Here is a 20,803-nt window from a genome sequence, read left to right on the forward strand (position 1 = left end):
TAAGGAATACAACCTTAAGAGACTTTTAATACAAATCATGGTGAAAAGTATATCAAGTACAACATAGAGAAGAATAGACAGCTTGCAGAAAAGTTGACCAAAAACCTACAAGGGCAGCAGAAAGAGTTAATCCGATCATCCGAGGGTGACGTTACCAATACTATAGTGAGCTTTGAGATTGCAAAGATTATCTCCAAACACAGGATTTCAATGAACCCGTTGAAAGGCACTACAAGAGGTGTAGATATATTTGAAGGTGTTCAAGCCTCACTACAGAAAATGGTAATTGAGGAAATGTGTATCACTGTGTAAAGATGGTGCACCATCTATGATTGGGTGTCACATTGCCTCATTGCCAAAGTACGTGAGTTCAAGCCAGATGCTATTACAGTTCATTGCATCATACACCAGGAGAACCTGAGCGCTAAACTTATTAATATGGATCAAGTCAATTACGATGTAGTAAGAACAGTACACTACATACGGTCACTAGGACTAAACCACAGAGAGTTTCAAGAGTTCTCGAGACACCTAGAGAGCCAGTCTGAGGATGTATTTATTTCACGGAGGTTCGCTGGCTTAGCAGAGTATCAACATTGCAACGTTTCTCGTTATTATTACATGAGATCATCTGTTCCTGAAGTTGAAACAAAAAGAGGCTCAAGAACTGTTTGATCCTCTCTGGCGAATGGAACTCGTGTTCTTAAATGAGATCTCTCAAAAATGATATCAGCTCAATGTCAAGCTTCAAGGACAAAACCAGTTGGTACATGACTTGCTTAAGAACCTCCAAACATTTGAAAGAGATCTTCAGCTCTATGAACAAAGTCTGCGTGAACAAAAGGTTGACCATTTTCCCACCCTTTAATCTATCTTTAATGGCAAAAATGAGATCCTGGATAGTTATGCTCAGAGAGTGGCAGTACTAAGGGAGGAGTTTTCCTCTCGTTTAACAGAGTTTAGAAATCTCAGAAGTCAGATGACTGACTTCTCATTGCCTTGTACCTGTGAGATAAGCTAAGCAGCTGTACAGCTCCAGCTTTAATTGAACGTGCTGCAGCAGGATGCCATTCTAATACAAATTTTCAAATAGATGAACCTAATTGACTTTTATAAGTCCCTACCGGCTGCAGATTACTGTAATTTAAAGCGGTTTGCCAGAAGATGTGTATGCATGTTTGGAAGTAAGTAAAACTGTGAGCAACTGTTTTCCAAAGTAAAACATATGAAAAGCAAACAGAGAAGCAATCTAACTGACAGTCATCTGCTGCATAGTTTGCGTCTGTGAACATCAAGAGTATAACCAAACATTAACAATTGGCTAAAAACATTCAACATCAAGCTTCATAAAAATATACATTTCATATCTCCTTTCATTCATAAATAAAATACAGGCATGTTTATTGTTTCATATCCAAGTTTTTCCTGTTATTATTTCAAATTCAGATAAAAGCAAAAAATACAAAATAAAGGTGTAGTCGTGCGGCCCCCGACAATTGTTGCATTCCGAAAAATGGCCCTACTCTTGAAAAGTTTGCACACCCCTGCTTTAAAATATCAAAATATGAATTAATTTAGATTCCTCAACCTCCATGAATTAGTAAGCGTTCGGATTTCACTTGGCCAACTGGTATACTTAAATTCATACGGGTAAAAATTTCCAAGTTTATTTATTCAGAATTACTTTTTCTTGCATTAATAATTTTAATTTCAAATAATGAATAATTTAGAATATTCATGGTGAGGATATTGCAATAATTCAATATTCTTTGGATACATATTATTTATGTGATTTTGATTATTTCTTTAAATCATTATAAAGTTCAAAATTCAAGAAGTCATATTTATCGTAAGTTTTAAGGCATCCAAGTTAACTGACACCATCAATAAGTACTTTTGATGCTCAATAATAATTTAGACTTAATTGAAGTATATATTATTCTGATAAATATTTGATCCCTGATGGTTAAAATATATTGATGATGATGTCACTGGTTCATATCTATGATGACGTAATTTATCAAAGAATATTTCAGGACCATGGGGTGATTTTTGTGTTCAATTAGAATAAAATTTTGAAACCACTTTACTCCTTATATAAAAAAAAGTATTATATTATCCTTTCATTGATGGTTAATAAGTTTGATATACAATTAGTGCAATAAGTCAAGAGATACAAAATAAGTGGAACATCGAATGAATAAATCAGCTGAGTCAAATTAATAAATAATGTATCTACAACGGTTTTTCTACTTAAAAAGGAGTTCACGAATTAACAACAAATTAAATACTATTATTTAGTATTATGACACGCATGTCAAGGGCATTCATATTCTAACCTATTTTTCTTGTTTTTGTATGTCACAAAATACATATATACAGGTAAAAAGATAAAAAAATGAAAAAAAAAAAAAAATCGAATTTAAGAATGTAAATTCTAAGCATTTTGTTGTGTTTGAGTTTTTTTTAATTGGCAATAAGAAAGGTTTTTTCCTATTTTCCAAAGCTGTTATGATACATCCTTGAGGCAAAGAGCATCTAAGTATTAAGGAAGTGTTTACTCATGAATGATTGAGAGTAACACTGAGGATTTTTTGGGGAGTTATATGTGTTAGTCCTTATTGGACTCAAAGTATAATCAAGGATCGATATCATTGTAATATCTGCCCTTGCTATATACAAGTACGAAGTAGAATTTTTGTGTATTTCTGGCGTTCTTATCTAAGAAAATGTCACAACACTTAAGCTTCTCTCCCCCAAAACATTCTTCAAATGGTCAGATATAAAACAGTTTCTTATGTTATTGTTTTACATACGAAAATGCTTCAAATTTAAAACTCTATTTACTATTATCGGTTCAAGAACACTTTGCTGGAAAAAAAATATACATATTTGATGATGATTCATGCTGTAATAGACTTTTAAGGGACAGTCATGTTACTTCAACTCAGTGGCGTCACTAGCCCCTTTTTGGAGCCCGAGTTTTTTATAATAGATATGTACATATAATAAACCTATTACCTATTATTAGGTTCCAATTAGATCGAGACCATTTTTATATACTTTCTGAAAAATAAGGAAAGCATTTAACTTGGGTATTTCAATTTTTAAGTGAGATGTTGAGTGATAGCTTTCATTTAGTTGCGCAACTTTTAATTAAAATCAAATATTTACGATGGAAGAGACCCGGAGTAACACAATCACGAATTGGCTTGGGTATATTAAGAAGATGTTCGGGTATCCATAGAGCACATTCTAAGACTTTTATAAACACTGAAAGGAGAAAAGCCTTCAAGTCCCAGAATGATTAAAAACCCACTCCCAGATTCCTCGAATGCCTGAAATAGTCTGTAAAGGCATCTCGTAGGACTCCCATAAGCCAATGGTGTCCTTTACCTGGACGACCCTATCATATTAGTAATTACTTAACAGTGTTGATAATTTTTAGAACGGGAAAAATGTTGAAAGAAGAGATTGAGTCTGAAATGAAATAATTTGTAATTAATGAATCCTTAATGATTGCAATTTGTGGCCTATAATTAAATATGTTTCCTTTTAAAATTAGATTCCGATGAATGGTATTCATAATTACATACAGGGCGCCTAGTTGGAATCAGGACACTTATAAAAGAGAGAAAGGAGAAAAACACATGCCAGGAGTTGAGAATTCCTTCCATCAGCTGACAAACTGTGTTTATTGACATCCACCTCCAAAAAAATAACACAATCAATGGAGAAATGGAAACAAAGAGTTAAAAGAATCGTGAGTCCTTATCTACTGCGTACATAGATCAATAGAGATCCAAAACTAGTTTTAGAAAAGTAGACAGACTATTTACAACGTCAAAACATCCATTAATAACGGTATTGACATTCAGACAAGCTTCATAAAGATGGTTTATTCGACACACACGACAAAGGTTCCACAGTCCTTTTTTGAGACTAACATTCAATTCTATTCAAAAACAATTTGGCCATCATATTCGACTGATAAAAATTTGCTTCAACTTTTTTTTTGTCCAGTCTTGAATCTGCCGGACAAATCCAATGAATCTTCAAAGCTTTCCAGGCTTCTGTTGATGGTTATTGCTATTGCATGAGCCCAATTACATTATTAACACCTGTCACAGCTACCAGAGGCGTATCAAGGCCATTATCAAAGTCGATTGAGGATACGTTAAAGATTAGAAATGGCTACACATGCATCACTATCAGTACAAAGTTTAATTAATGTAGATCTTCCAGTTTCTACAATCGAACTTTTAAAATTTCCAGATTCCAAATGAATATTTTTCAGTTATGCACCCGTTAGTACTGCATCACTAATCATCATCAAATATATTTACTATTTTTTTGGTCAAATGGTATTTGGCAAAGTATATTATCCATAAATAGTTTAAATAAACTATTTGAATAACTTAGACACAAAATAAATTATGTAGAGAACTTCTTTAATATTATAATAAAATATTTTTTCTTCATTCAGTTCTAGTAAAAGAAAACTAGGTATTTGATAAAAAAAAGTTATTGATAAAGTAAACGTATCAAACGAAATTGTGTAATACCTACCTTGTACATTTATATTAAATCTCCTTTACTATCTCATTTATTTTCTTTCTTAGAATTAAAAAAAACACGGATATTAATCTTATTATTGCTTAGTCGTTGTAATTGTTCAAAAACTTATTTTGATGGAGATATCTTTATAATATATGAAAATATCTCATCAAAAAAATCAAATTTCGTAACTTAGTAGTACTTGAATATTATGTATATAAATATATGGGAATTTCAATATCTACATCAAATAATATGAAAGTAAGCGTGTACTACTTTATAATTAGCTTATAAGTAGAGTTGACGTTTTTCTATGAAAAAAACAGAGTACGAGGAGAAGGCGGTGGGGACACAAAGGGTACTACTCAATTAAGATGCTTGTTAATATTAGTTGCATTTTCTATGGGGTTGGTGAAAGAAAATGAGCTATATATATATAAAGGGGAGAACCGTCTACATTGAAATATAATAAGTGCAAGAAAATATTATATTAATAATGATCCACTTTAAAAAAAGGAAAATAAACCAGAGCATTGGCATCAATTACTCCGATGTTGATCCTCAATTATACTCCCAGTCCAATAATGACTTAAACTTATAACTCAGCAACAAATCCTCAAAATTATTCTTTGTCCCGCATAAGCATAAAAGAATGTTCAATCTGTTTTGGAATATTATTTAATACAGTAGGAAAGGAATTTCACTAATCAGGACTTAAAAAGTAATGACAACAACAAAGTGTGAATAAATCATTCTTTAGATCCCCAATTAAATAAAAATGATACAATATATTTGTAATGGTATAATCAAAAATAATCATTCCATCGTCTTTCTATGGTTGAAAGCACATTTAACAAAGGAAAACATAGTGAAGTCTTTAAAAATTTGAACTAAGGTTCACTAAAATATACATTAAGTGGTTTAAAAAAAATTAAACTTCCAGAAAATTAAGTATACAACAATTAAATAACGTTAAAGATAATGTCACATTTGTATGTGACAGTTGTCGTTAAAGGGTTTCCCCCAATCGGACCACCAAAGCATCAACAATTTCTATATATGGGGAGAGAGAGGGGTGGGCCAACTAACACAAAATTCATTTTTATACATATCATTCAGCTTGTAAAAGTGATATTAAATCCTAATACACGAATCCCTTGCGCCTGGGTTTCAATTTTGGAAGTTAGAAGGTTTATTATATTGTTTCATGTTTGCTGATGGGGAAAATATCCAGAAATCCTTAGATGGGACGGATTGGTAGATTGATTAAATTACAAAGTGGTACCCAAAACTTGTAATAGCATTTAATTACGATTTTATTTGCAATATTTTAAAATTACAAAGTTGCAATACAAAACCAAATAACGGCTGAAACCAAAATAAAAAAGTTTTGTTTGATGCCATGGCTCTAAGTGTAAAAATGTTGGAGCAACTACCACAAAGGCAACGAGTCTGCTATTTCCTCTACCCCGGTGTCAGTGCCGAGAAGGCTACAGTGACAGTTGGCATCTTCATTAGGACTCCCAACAACATCTAATACCCCATAATAGCCTCATATTGCCAAGAAGAACCGAAACTTGTACAGCAACAATATGGCAGACTTCTGGCCTTCCTCCAGCCCAGACCTCCACCCTTTAAACTTTTCAGTTTTGAGCCTCTTGGAAAAGAATGTGTGTTGCATCTCTGATATAAATATGGATGACAGCAATGTAAGTTATGGACTCGATTTTCATTGATAAGAGGTGTAAATCAGTTCGCCGGCGTGTTGGGACTGTTGTTGCTTGCAAAGGAATATAAAATAGAGCTGAATGTAGTATTTAAACATACCACAGATTGGCTTTGAGCTGTCCTTTCTAGATTCCATAAAGATCACTTTTTTCGTAATTTATTCATGTTACCGTCCGTTTTGGGTCCCCACTTTGTAAATATAGTATAATTGCAGAAATTTTACTGAGGGCAATCTTCCATTTACGACAGTTTTACGAGTGGGAATTTTCCGGGGATGACAATTTTTCTGATGGCAATATTACGGAGTAAAACTTCCAAAGGGTGATCTTCCACGTACGGTACTAATCCGTATAGTAAACAGTGCAATCAAAATAATTTTCAAACTGGAAATCAACAGCCGACTCAATTATTTTGCCTCTTTTTCTGTAACTAGAATTCCTTGACGAATTGTAAATCAATAAAAATGCGGAAATCCCATTTTTGGAATTGTATTCTAAAGACTTACCCACATTTTTTTTTTTTGTTATTTATTTAATATTAACATTAATATATGTCTTTATTATGTAGACAAATTTATTTAATTAATTTTTTCCCCTTCTTGAACTAGTTAAGTATAAACCATCAATATTTTTTACATCTTACTAATAATGAAGTCAAAAAAATTACTAACAAATTCAAAAAAATTATTAAATAAGTTTTTCTTTTATTATGCCTTAATTTTAATCAGATTTTTGTCTTTTTTAATTTAACCTCTTTTAGAAGTACTTCTGGAACGCTTGAGCTTTGACCAGATGGAGGGTAACGGTTTTTGATGGAAGAGAAAAAAAAGTTTAGGAGGTCATTGCCAATACCTAAACACATCTCATGATCCATAATAATTTTGAATTTGGTAAACTTTAAAAAATAGCGAACACTCAAATATGTACCTATATGGGTTAAGCAATCATATCTTTGGTTTACATACTTAACATTCCAAACCATTTCAGGTGGCTAAGATAAAAACATATGGAGGAATAACAGTGATTGGAATACAATTATGTACATAATTGAATTATATAGAGGGGGGACACAAAACAAAATCAGAAAAAACTTAATTTTGATGGAATCAAGAAAAAGCTTTTCCAGAAAAAAATTAATGGAAAAGCATATTATGAAACTTATCATTGACTACATATATTTTCATGAGGTTGTCATTTAACATTTTTGATAGATTTTTTTTTTCCTTAGATTGATAAACTAGTAATTTTTTGGCAGATTATTTAGTTATTAAACACAGATATCTTATAAACTTTATATGAAAATAGAGTATAAATTTGAAACTAATAAGTTACTTTCAATAATAAATAGTTTATGTTGTAATATTGTCAAAACAAAGTGAAACTATAATACGCCCTTTGAGAGGTCCTTATTCATCTCTATACCATACCATATATTGGATTGACAGATTTATAACAAATAAGTAGGAAATAAATCCTATAACCAGCAGTTCAGCATAGTTATATATCCCCATACATCAATGGCATCTCCCTAAGTTTATTCTAGATAAAAACATTTAAATCTACAGAGTGGGGACCCAAAGCTTTCAGTAGCATGACTTAATTACGAAGAACGTGATTCCTATAGAATCAAGAAAAGACAACTCATTACAAAAATTATATATCTTTATATACTATATTTTTTATTTGATATGACCACCTTCACAGGCAATAACAGTCTCAACACACTGGCCATGGCCTATCACGCTGTCATACGGGCTGCACGAAGTAAATCCAAATTTGGATGAAAGTATGTCACACATTCTTCTCCGATACGAATCACACACACAAGGAGTTGATATCAGGGCTAGAGGAGGGCCAAATGGGGGCATACAAAAAGTCAGACATATTCTTGCTGGAGAATGTTTTATTGTTCTTGGCTTTAAGAGACTAGCTGAGACTCTAATTGACTTCCTGATGTTGTAAGTAGTCCGGATGGAGATAGATGACTACAGTTTCTCCAGCCTTCATTACAATTATTCCAGTATGGAGGAGATACAAACTGCTTACCCATTATGATTTTGATCCCACAATTTGACATTTAGAGACATGGGATAAAAACAAAACTTGTTTATTTGAGCTTCTGCTGGACTTTGGTTGCTCAATACAACCTCTTAATTCAAAATAATGGTGATAAAATCGTAATTAAATATTATTGCATCTACCAATTAGATCCGTCCCATCCACAGACCTGTCCTACCCATGTGAGGATACTTTGATATTAATCCCGTCTGCAGATGTGTAACAATAAAATAACCCTCTTAATTCCCAAAATCGCATCCTAGACACACGGGATTTGTGTATTAGGCTTCAATAGCACTTCTACAAGCTGAGAAGTTTGTATAAAATAGTATTTGTGTCATCTAGGGCCTCTACTCTTTCCAACCTTCTCAGCACTGACCGACATGGAGTGGATCGCCAACAATTTTCCTTTTTTGTTGTTGCTTTGACGTTTTGACATTTAAGCTGGTGGAATAAAAATATAACTTGTATTTTTGTTTCAGCTGTCGTTCGGTCGAAATACTACTCTACGTTTTGAGTCCTGAATCTGTAATAATGTATTTTTAAATTAAAAAAATTACAACAATATATTGGCTTCCTGTATCAAGTTTCGTTATTTGTCAATTATATAGAATGTATGTTAAACTAACAAGGAGAGTTTGTGATCCGATTACATAGTGCTTATAATTGCATACAATTAATTCTATGTTTATTATAAGTAACAAGATCAAAGATGTATTATATTTAAAACTATGTACATTATCAAATGATTACCTGTCTGTATGATTTTTGTTTTAATTTGAGTCATACATTTTTCATTATTGGTCCTATTTTTAAATATAGATATACAGTTCTATTAGTTTAATTGAGGGTAAATAACTTTGAATATTTTGTTCGTTTAATATAATACTTTTCTCATTATCATAAACTGCAAACTTGATCTTCTATTTAAAAATAATATAATCAGACATTAAATCTTAAAGGTTTATAAAGAAACTTTTTAAAAATGCCTAAGGGCCAGGTAGCGCCGTTGTAATTAGCTTGACTAATAAACAGTTGTCACACGTGATTATCATTTAGAATTTGTTATATTTAGTGTAGTTTTTACTAATTTGTAAATTTATATAAAAATAATAAATAATTATGACGTTAATTATTACTTAATTTATTCATAATTTCTATCTTTGCTATAAAAATAATTGTTCGTCTATTTCAAAGTATTATAATTAGACATCAAATTTAAAGTTATATCATGAAACTTTAAAAAAATACTTCTGCAACAGGTGGCGCCCTTGCAATTAGCTTTAGTAATAAACAAATACACAGTTGTTGCACATGAGTATCAGTTATGAATTTGTTATTTATTCAGATTAGTTTTTACTCATTTGCTATATTTAGATACAAAATCATTAATAATTACTAAGATAGTCGATTAATTAACTTATTCATAATTTTTATCCTTGCTATTAAAATATTTAGCGTATTTGCAGCTTCACCCATAAGCTCTGACTGGGAATAAGGCGTAAGTAAACTGGTAATTGAATAAAAACAAGTTATGTTATAAGCTTAGTTTCAATACACTTGCGGCAAGGAGGCATCACTATTAGTGGCTATGTAAATGAACTACCTATTGCTTTTATGCAAATATGAATCATCATTTTTTTATTTTTTTTAGCTTATAACAAGTAACAGGTGCTCTAATTGGTACTAAATTTTCAACTTTGAAACGATCACTACATTGAAAGCTAATTTCGTAAAAATATAAATAAAGTATTATTGATCGACGTAGCTCAAATGACAATGCGCTCGGGGGAAATTATTCTCTAGGATTCCATGTTCGACACTCGGTCTTACCTGGAGAAGATAATATACAAAATCAATATTCCTTAAAATAAAATTGTTACATTAGATTTAACATTTGTAATAATATATACATACATATACTTAATATATGTGTTATGATTTGAATATCTTTATTTTGACTCAGTAAAAAAAGGGATCAATCCTTTGTACCAAAATAAAAAGGAAAAAAGTATACAAGCTACTATGATGAATATTTAATACATCTAAACAAGTCGAACTCGTACACTACTCCTCCTAGACGACAAAATGAGAAAAGAGATCGTCTATTTTGTAATACACAATAAAAGGTCTTATAAAAACATTGATAAATAAATAAATAGATCATTCTCGAGTTGTAGATCTTGTGCATCTTATAGTCGGAGACGCTGGAAGGATACTTGGAACTCCAAATACAGGTCGAAGTCCATCCATCGAGACATTGTCAGTTCTTGATCCAAAGTCCAAATTATAGTAACGATTTTGCCTCTCAATCACCTGAAATGGGCCCAAGAAAGTTGAAAAAAGAGACTTTTTTATTGGTGTATTTTTAACAAAAACGAATTTATTTTTTTTAATTGTTTATTAATGGGTCCTTTATTAAAGTGTCTTGGAGGAATGTATGTTATTTTCTCCATTGTTTTAAAGAAACTTTCGATGTCGAGGTTGCCAGAAGTAAAGCTGGACGCGTTAAAGAAATTAAAGGCCATGGATCTAGTCTTCTTCTTCTTCCAGCATTCGTGCTACTAGCCCGGTCTTAAATGATCTGTAGAAACGTTCTATGAGTCAGTTGGACTATGGATGATACGAGGCTGTGTTCTTGCTTGCAATCTCAAGTGCCCTGCAAACACCCATCCATAATGAACTTGTGAACTGTATTCTTCGGTCAGACACAATAGTTTCTGGAACTCCATACCTGAAAATCCAACTGCTCAAGAAATTATTGACTATTGTCTTGGAGGTTATATCTGGAATACGTATCACTTGTGGCCACCTTGTGGAACGATCTATAACAGTAAGGGCATAGCGCTGTCCCTGAATTAATGAGAATGGGTCGATTATGTCTACGTGAATAAAGAAAAGTCTTTCAGATGGAGGATCGAGAAACGACGTTGGTTTAAATGTCCTGAAATGTTTGGTTTTCTTACACGCTAACCACTCTCTAGTGAAGTTTCTGACGTCTGCTCGCATATTAGGCTAATCATAAAAAAGTGAAACCATCCTTAACGTTTCTTGATGATTGGCTTTGTGTACAGAATGCACGATTCTTTGACGCAATTCTGGAGATGACACAGCCTCGCAGAATGTGTCAGCATTACCAAACCCAGCAAGTAGGGTTGCTGCATTCTATTTAAAAGAAGGTTTATTTTTAAACTTAATTAAATTATGGTCCTGTTTCTTTTGATCCTCAATTATATCTTGGATGAAGGTTTTACCAATTGTGTTGTCATTTATACTTTTAGAAAGAATGTCTGCAGTATGATTTAATTTTCCAGAAACGTCTTCGATATCACAATTGAATTCTGCAATGAATGCAAAAAGTACGGAACTGTCTTGGTATCCAAGAGGGATTGCAAATGTCAGTCGCAGTAACTAAAGGTTTGTGGTCTGTGAAAACTTTAAAAACTTGTCCATCCAAGGCCCATAGAAAATGTTTGATGCTTTCCTTAAAACTTAATAATTCCCTATCAAACGTAGAATATTCCTGTTGTGTGGTTGAAAGAGCCCGAGACCAAAAAGCTAGAGGTTGCCATTATCCATTTACCTTTTCCTCGAAAACATCTCCAATCCCTGTATCAGATGCATCAGTCGTCAGTGCTAAAGGCAAAGAACTATCTCTGAATGTAAGTTGAGTACTTTTAGACAAACTATTTTTTGAAACAAGTACATAAAAATGGCAACTAGCTCCTGAACAGGTAGTTGCATTCATTATAAATTCAGAATGATAATAACAGATATCTTTTTTCTCCTTAGATTTAGTAAATTTGGACGTGTTATTAAGCGGTTTTTTGAAAACATGATTGATAGGAGGCGAAGCGGACGAGTCTTCAACAGTGGAAATATGTGAATTGCTAAGTTCTTTGGCTGCAACACACATTTGCTTCAACTCTTCAAATGTGCTTCAACTGTGCTCTAAAGTACCCTTGCTGGTCTTTAGAGACATTTCTGATGAAGTCCTCCCGTAGTAAATGATGACGCAAATCGTGGATGTATTTTTTGTCGAGGAGACATTCAACTTCATCCATAACTTCCCAGATGTAAAATCCTGATGCATCGCACAGCATATCAGATTTTTTTTTAAATTTTATCTGAAGGTGAGAGACGATATTTCTGTAAATTGCAATTTTTTCCACAATCATACATGAGTCCTTCTTTTTCAATAGGAATAGACCTAAAAACTTCACCAGGTAATGATGAAGCCATTCAACAATATTTGGTTTGATTTCCATTGATCTTCCGCATCAAAAAAACAAGCTCAACTCAATTTTTCTGATCCATCGCCGAGAATTTTGGAAGACAGGGTTCTGCTACTGCAAAAGTTAAGTTGCTGACTTTTTCTGCTGTATACTTTTGCTCAATCTGAGGGACATTGTTTGCATGGTCTTGACCATCAGAATGAGATTTTTTAGGAGGCATGATATCACGTCGTGGTCACCAATGTTAAGATTTAAATATCTTTATTTCAACTTAGTAAAAATAAATGATCATTCCTTTATACAAAAATAAAAAGGAAAAAAGTATACAAGGTACTATGATGAATATTTAATATCATATAATCAAGTCGAACTCGTACATATGCAACTCCATCTAACCAATTAAAGGAACATAAAAAATAGTGGTAGCTAAGACTTTATATGATTGTATATGTACATATTTGGTATAGTTCCCTTCAATTGTACATATACTTATGAGGGATTAGATAATATGACCTACAGGTATTCAGATAAAAAACCCTGAAAAGTTATTCTGACATTTTGAATAATGTTTTGGATGAGAGTAGCTAAGGTGTTATGACGTTATGTATTATTTGCTTGGCATAAATAGGCAGACAAAGAAAATCTAAAAGATACTCCTTAAGCAGATAGACACTAGAGAGGTTTTATATATTTCTTGTATAATCTTTACTTTTAGATATTATGGCGGAGGGAAAAATCAGGTTTGTACATTTATAGCTATTTCGGTAAAATACTATAACTATTGCATACAAAAGTTAAATTTAACAGCTGAATGCAATGGAACAATTTTATGCATACCTATTCATCTTTATATTTTTCAACTCTATGTATGACTGTGCATCACAGAATGCAACCAATTTAGGATAGCAGTCAATCTTTGTATAAAATAGTAGATTTGATTATAAAGTCTTGATAGATTCTACTAGGAGTGTTGTTTCTAGTTTTCATCATCAAACGGGGGGGAACTTAGACCCAAAAATGATGAGCATCGTAATGTAATCTCTGATTTAAAAAAAAACCTGGCTAGCGAAGCCACTAGGCTCTATAACTCTCAACTTTAAAATTTTAAAATATGGAACAAGTGTTGGAATGAGCCATTGTTAATTGGAAAAACCAATTGACAATGGTTGAATCATTATTCTTGATTATTAGCCTTGCATTATTCAGTCATTACCTTCCTCAAATTAATTATTTTTACTAAATACATTTTGGTGACTCTTTGTTACTTGTTTATCAAAGAATTAAATATGATCTAAGAGGGAACAAAAGTTATTGGCAAAAATATATACGCATTTGATAACTTATGAAATCATTTTATGTATGGAAAAATAGACATTAGACTTCAAACCAAAATTTGTTCGATACAAGGCTTTATTCTCATAAGCATGTGTATATTTGACTCTATTTCAATTAATACAGTTAATGTGGTATTTGATTACTTTCTTGTTATTCAAATAATTTCTGGTTAAATACATTTAATACTTTGGGTCAGGATTTTATTTTTTTCAACATTTTATACACATTCTATATAGGTAATGACTTCATTGTATTACTTAAAAAGGTTTGATTATAATTGTGTAAATATGTTCAATGTTAAACAATCTAATTATATTATATACTATGTGGTTTTGCTTGATGACTAAGCTTAAATACTTTCAGCCAAACCAGACTCCTCGGTGGGAACATAGCACCACTTCTTTACGACGGGCTTTTGAACCTTTCTTGGGTTCTTTCTGGAGCGGGAGCAGACCTCTTTTGGTACGTCAACGCATTCCTCAACGGGCTTTAGACTGGGAACCAATTTGGTGACTTGTTTACATGCCTTTTGGGGTTCCAAGTTACATTGTTCTTCTGGGACTTCTTGGACAATAACCTCATTTTTGTCGAAACACTCTTCGGGTCCTGGTTGGGGAACGCATCCAGAAGGCCCACACAATTGTCTTGGGACTTTCTTACACTCAGTAATAGGGCTGTATTTCTTGACGTTCTTCTTTTCAGAAGTACAGACTTGTTTGGGCCATTTGGTACATTTTTGCTCAGTGGTGTAGCCCTGAGTGACATCCTCACACTTCTCTTCTTGAATGGTTTCGCAGTTGACAACATCATCTTCTACGTCATGTTCGTGATACCTAGTTTCACACTCTGTTTCGTACACAGTTTTGCACTCTTCAGGTCCTTCACCTTCGCAGACAAAAGGAGTGTGGCAAAATCTGGAGTGAAAAAATAATATCCTAATATTGACTACTTAGAAGTAGCGGATAACTTACTTGACAGTCTCATCAACAGCAACTTTCTTATACTCAATGAAGCAGCTCTTTTGAAGTTTTCTTCACACTCTTCCTCTTGTTGAGGCTCAAAGTCAGTGGTGTAGGTGGTATGGCATCTTTCACTATAACTGTGGTGACATTCAATGTGATCATCATATTCAGTTTCTGTAACCATGACAACCTTATCGATACAACGTTCTCCAGCAGCAGCAATGGATCCAATGTCTAGAGTAACATCGTCAGTTTCACCTTGACGAGCAACTCTACCATCAGATGCAGAAGTTACTGCAACAGAAGCAGCATGATGTTCGTGTTCATGGTGTTCGTGATCAGCATCACTTTCTCCAGCATTGAATGGAAAAGTGTTGAGTAGGGATCGACCATCACGATTGAAAGGCTTTTGGGCACTCAATCTAGTTCTGGAGCCTGGTTGAAGGGCGGTTGTAGCAGCACCGAGTACAACGATCAAGGATATGTACTGAACAAAATCATGTGAATATTCAATCTTTCTCTAGATAATAACTATACTTTACCTTGAATTGGGATGTCATTTTTACTATTAGTTATTGAGCCTGTGACTTGTATGTATCACACTGCCAATGATTAAACACAAACTGATAATGTTGTTACAGAGTTCCAACCTTTTTATAGGTAAATGGGTATTTGATAACAATATGACAAAATCAGCGAGATATATAATTGATTTTATTTAATATTTATATAATTAGCTTTAATGTATATAAATTGACCTTTTCAGAATACCACTGAAATTATTTATGGGAGGGGAACATAGGTGCACATAATCAGACACAAATATTAAATATCCTAAAAAGGGGGTTAAAGTGGGTTATAGAAGCTGTTATCATAATTTGTTCATTTTTAAAGAAAAAACAAATCATAGTTCATAATCATGAATCTTATAAGTGGATCATTCTTCGAACCCTATTTTTCTTTTTAGTTTGCATTATTGTTTTTATCCATGGTAAATTGTTTTAGATCACCTGAATTATAAAAAAAAATTATTCACTTCAGAAATGATAATCAGAACAGAGCTCAGCTATTCTGTTGAGACTATGAGCGTAACAACTGATATCCAACATAATTGAAAAATGTTGTTTAAGGTGTTCAGATGCTTTAATGCAATTATTCTTCTCCATTGGTAAGGAAAACCTTTACTCTTTCGTCTCTGAAGTCGTAAGCAAGAACGCTACTTATAATTATTGCAGCAACACCTGTAATCATTGTATACCTTCTGAAATTAATGAGTTAAGGATAACTCAAAAATTGACAACATTAAAGACCAACCAATACTCAAGTCATGGATTGCCGTCGAGTCTGTGGTTTCCTCTAACTCAATAAATAAATTATTCCACGTGAATTTTTGGTTTGTTTGTACTTCATCATCATATCAGTGGATATATAATATTCATCAATACACCTAATAATTGTATTTCATTAATCCAATATAGGTTTCTTATTTTAAGCTTTGTTAAACTGTTCGAGTAAGGAATATTAATCATAACTAAAAGAATTAGAGTTATTTGCATAAAAATGTCAATTAATCTTGTAAAATGAAAATAGGATACTTTGGTCTTTAAATTAATACACTTTACACAATGTACATGTATCAAAATGCTGAAATATTATTATTAAATACATAACTTTTGTAATTAGGTCAGATATAAAAGTAAAAATATAATTTACTTATATTAAGTTGAATTAGTTCAAACTCACGACAAAGGATTGCAGTTCAGTCCACTCTATAAAAAATAAGATAATTAATCCCTGATGATGCTGTGTATTGTGTTTAATTTTATCGCCAAAGCAAAACAAATATGTCAAATAAATTTTGATTTTATAACTAGTTTATTTACATGGGTTTTATTAAGAAAATTTCTTGAATTAATTATTTTGAATCCCTTATTTGTCTTGAACTAATTAATTATAAATCCTCTATGATTTTGTATATCTTACTAATAAAAGAATGTTAATTATATTTTTTTTAAATCTATAACTATATGTACGTAGGTGAAGCAATCATATCTTGGTAAATAAACTTAACGTTCAAAATAGTTTCGGGTGGTCAAGCTATGAGAACAAAAAGGAATAACGGTGATTGGAGTACAACTGTGTACCTAATTATATACAATTATACAGAATGGGGACACAAAACTTGCATGATTAAATCACACAAAATATAACGCGTCATTTTTATGGAATCAAGAAAATGCAACTGAAAAAAATTATCATATGTTTAAACACTATATTTAGCTATATTTTTTATTCAATATGTCCTCCTTCACATGAAATAACTTCCTCAGCATGCTGGTGAACAGATTTACAGCTCTTTATGATAAAGGCCGAATCCATGGCGTACCACACTTTCATTTTTGCACCTCAGAGCGAATCTAAATTTGGATGATAATGGAGGTAGATATTCTTATCCAAGACTCTCTGAAGTCCAAGGAATTGAGGTCAGAAGAGGGCCATGGGGAGGCAGACCTGAAGTCAGCCATATTGCTGCTGCATAAGTTTAGATTATTCTGAGCGTTTTGGGAATATAATTTGCTTCTTGATTTGTAGGTAGTCTTGAGAGATATACTAATAGTGGCTGTGCCCTTCTCGGAACAATTGCACACATACTTCTTAGTGATTAGATTTTAAGATATTTGAAGAATGTTTGGGATAAGAGTAACTTAGATGTTATGAATACATGTTTGATAAACTACATTTAGCTCATTAAGGAAAAAAAAGCACAAATTCATAGATAGAGAAAAATATAGAGGTGACAAAACAATTTAATACAGTCATCGTTTGAGGTCTACCTTTAAATATTATGTTCAAATCTGGAAGAATAAAAACAGTCTATTAAATTAATGCGTATTCCGGTAAAATACTATACCTAGTGCCCATTTGCTTCAACTCTTCAACTGAATGCGACTGTGCTCTTAAGTACCCATGCTGGTTTTAGGCACATTTCTGATGAAGGCCTCCTGTAGTAAATGATCACGCAAACCATGGATGTATTCTTCTTCAGGAAGACGCTTATATTCATCTATAACTTCCCCAGAGTAAAATCCTGATGAATCGCACAGCATATCAGAATTTTTTCAAATTCTATCTGAAGGTGAGAGACGATATTTCTGTAAATTGCAATTTTTTCCACAATCATAAATGATTCCTTCTTTTTCAATAGGAATAGACCTAAAAACTTCACCAGGTAATGATGAAGCCATTCAACAATATTTGGTTTGATTTCCATTGATCTTCTGCATCAAATCCAGCTCAACTCAATTTTTCTGATCCATCGCCGAGAATTTTGGAAGACAGGGTTCTGCTACTGCAAGAGTTAAGTTGCTGACTTTTTCTGCTGTGTACTTTTGCTCAATCTGAGGGACATTGTTTGCACAGTCTTGACCATCAAAATGACATTTTTTAGGAGGCATGATATTACGTCGTGGTCACCAATGTTCAGATTTAAATATCTTTATTTCAACTTAGTAAAAATAAATGATCATTCCTTTATACAAAAATAAAACATATTTGGTATAGTTCCCCTCAATTGTACATATACTTATGAGTGATTAGTTAATATGACCTACAGGTATGCAGGAAAAAAAAACCCTGAAAAATTATTTTGACATTTTGAATAATGTTTTGGATGAGAGTAGCTAAGGTATATGATCTAAGAGGGAACAAAAGTTATTACCAAAAATATATACGCATTTGATAACTTATGAAATCATTTTATGTATGGAAAAATAGGCATTAGACTTCAAACCAAAATTTGTTCAATACAAGGCTTTATTCTCATAAGTATGTGTATATTTGACTCTATTTCAATTAATACATTTAATGTGGTATTTTGATTACTTTCTTGTTATTCAAATAATTTCTGGTTAATTACATTTAATACTTTAGGTCAGGATTTTATTTTTTTCAACATTTTATACACATTCTATATAGGTAATGACTTCATTGTATTACTTAAAAAGGTTTGACTATAATTGTGTAAATATGTTCAATGTTAAACAATCTAATTATATTATATACTATGTGGTTTTGTTTGATGACTAAGCTTAAATACTTTCAGCCAAACCAGACTCCTCGGTGGGAACATAGCACCACTTCTTTACGACAGGCTTTTGAACCTTTCTTGGGTTCTTTCTGGAGCGGGAGCAGACCTCTTTTGGTACGTCAACACATTCCTCAACGGGTTTTAGACTGGGAACCAATTTGGTGACTTGTTTACATGCCTTTTGGGGTTCCAAGTTACATTGTTCTTCTGGGACTTCTTGGACAATAACCTCATTTTTGTCGAAACACTCTTCGGGTCCTGGTTGGGGAACGCATCCAGAAGGCCCACACAATTGTCTTGGGACTTTCTTACACTCAGTAATAGGGCTGTATTTCTTGACGTTCTTCTTTTCAGAAGTACAGACTTGTTTGGGCCATTTGGTACATTTTTGCTCAGTGGTGTAGCCCTGAGTGACATCCTCACACTTCTCTTCTTGAATGGTTTTGCAGTTGACAACATCATCTTCTACGTCATGTTCGTGATACCTAGTTTCACACTCTGTTTCGTAAACAGTTTTGCACTCTTCAGGTCCTTCACCTTCGCAGACAAAAGGAGTGTGGCAAAATCTGGAGTGAAAAATAATATCCTGATATTGACTACTTAGAAGTAGCGGATAACTTACTTGACAGTTTCATCAACAGCAACTTTCTTATACTCAATGAAGCAGCTCTTTTTGAAGTTTTCTTCACACTCTTCCTCTTGTTGAGGCTCAAAGTCAGTGGTGTAGGTGGTATGGCATCTTTCACTATAACTGTGGTGACATTCAATGTGATCATCATATTCAGTTTCTGTAACCATGACAACTTTATCGATACAACGTTCTCCAGCAGCAGCAATGGATCCAATGTCTAGAGTAACATCGTCAGTTTCACCTTGACGAGCAACTCTACCATCAGATGCAGAAGTTACTGCAACAGAAGCAGCATGATGTTCGTGTTCATGGTGTTCGTGATCAGCATCACTTTCTCCAGCATTGAATGGAAAAGTGTTGAGTAGGGATCGACCATCACGATTGAAAGGCTTTTGGGCACTCAATCTAGTTCTGGAGCCTGGTTGAAGGGCGGATGCAGCAGCACCGAGTAGAACGATCAAGGATATGTACTGAACAAAATCATATGAATATTCAATCTTTCTCTAGATAATAACTATACTTTACCTTAAATTGGGATGTCATTTTTACTATTAGTTATTGAGCCTGTGACTTGTATGTATCACACTGCCAATGATTAAACACAAACTGATAATGTTGTTACAGAGTTCCAACCTTTTATAGGTAAATGGGTATTTGATAACAATATGACAAAATCAGCGAGATATATAATTGATTTTATTTAATATTCATATAATTAGCTTTAATGTATATAAATTGACCTTTTCAGAATACCACTGAAATTATTTATGGGAGGGGAACATAGGTGCACATAATCAGACACGAATATTAAATGTCCTAAAAGGGGGTTAAAGTGGGTTATAGAAGCTGTTATCATAATACATTATATAATAATTCATAATCATGAATCTTATAAGTGGATCATTCTTCGAAACCTATTTTTCTTTTTAGTTTGCATTATTGTTTTTATCCATGGTAAATTGTTTTAGATCACCTGAATTATAAAAAAAAATTATTCACTTCAGAGATGATAATCAGAACAGAGCTCAGCTATTCTGTTGAGACTATGAGCATAACAACTGATATCCAACATAATTGAAAAATGTTGTTTAAGGTGTTAAGATGCTTTAATGCAATTACTCTTCTCCATTGGTAAGGAAAACCTTTACTCTTTCGTCTCTGAAGTCGTAAGCAAGAACGCTACTTATAATTATTGCAGCAACACCTGTAAT

At 32.8% G+C, this 20,803-nt stretch overlaps 2 protein-coding genes across 2 annotated transcripts; both read right to left on the reverse strand.

Annotated features, from left to right (window-relative positions):
- Positions 1-14,086: 14,086 nt before the first annotated feature.
- Positions 14,087-15,684, reverse strand: LOC121124385 (uncharacterized). Its single transcript, XM_040719539.2, has 3 exons — positions 15,417-15,684; positions 14,884-15,361; positions 14,087-14,826 (listed from the first exon to the last, which is right to left on the reverse strand). Exons 1-3 carry the CDS (start codon positions 15,432-15,434, stop codon positions 14,726-14,728), a joined length of 597 nt encoding a protein of 198 aa, XP_040575473.1. The 5' UTR covers positions 15,435-15,684; the 3' UTR covers positions 14,087-14,725.
- Positions 15,685-18,686: 3,002 nt separating this feature from the next.
- Positions 18,687-20,384, reverse strand: LOC121124384 (uncharacterized). The gene is made up of 3 exons (XM_040719538.2): positions 20,118-20,384; positions 19,584-20,062; positions 18,687-19,527 (listed from the first exon to the last, which is right to left on the reverse strand). Exons 1-3 carry the CDS (start codon positions 20,133-20,135, stop codon positions 18,963-18,965), a joined length of 1,062 nt encoding a protein of 353 aa, XP_040575472.1. The 5' UTR covers positions 20,136-20,384; the 3' UTR covers positions 18,687-18,962.
- Between the last annotated feature and the right edge of the window lie 419 nt (positions 20,385-20,803).

Source organism: Lepeophtheirus salmonis, chromosome 9, assembly GCF_016086655.4.
Source record: "Lepeophtheirus salmonis chromosome 9, UVic_Lsal_1.4, whole genome shotgun sequence".
Classification (NCBI taxonomy): domain Eukaryota; kingdom Metazoa; phylum Arthropoda; class Copepoda; order Siphonostomatoida; family Caligidae; genus Lepeophtheirus; species Lepeophtheirus salmonis.

Excerpts from the sequence above, each read along its gene's own strand:
- LOC121124385 (XM_040719539.2), bottom strand. Across the intron at positions 14,827-14,883 it reads GCTGTTGATGAGACTGTCAA|ATTTTGCCACACTCCTTTTG; the intron begins GTAAGTTATCCG and ends TTTTCACTCCAG.
- LOC121124384 (XM_040719538.2), bottom strand. Across the intron at positions 19,528-19,583 it reads GCTGTTGATGAAACTGTCAA|ATTTTGCCACACTCCTTTTG; the intron begins GTAAGTTATCCG and ends TTTTCACTCCAG.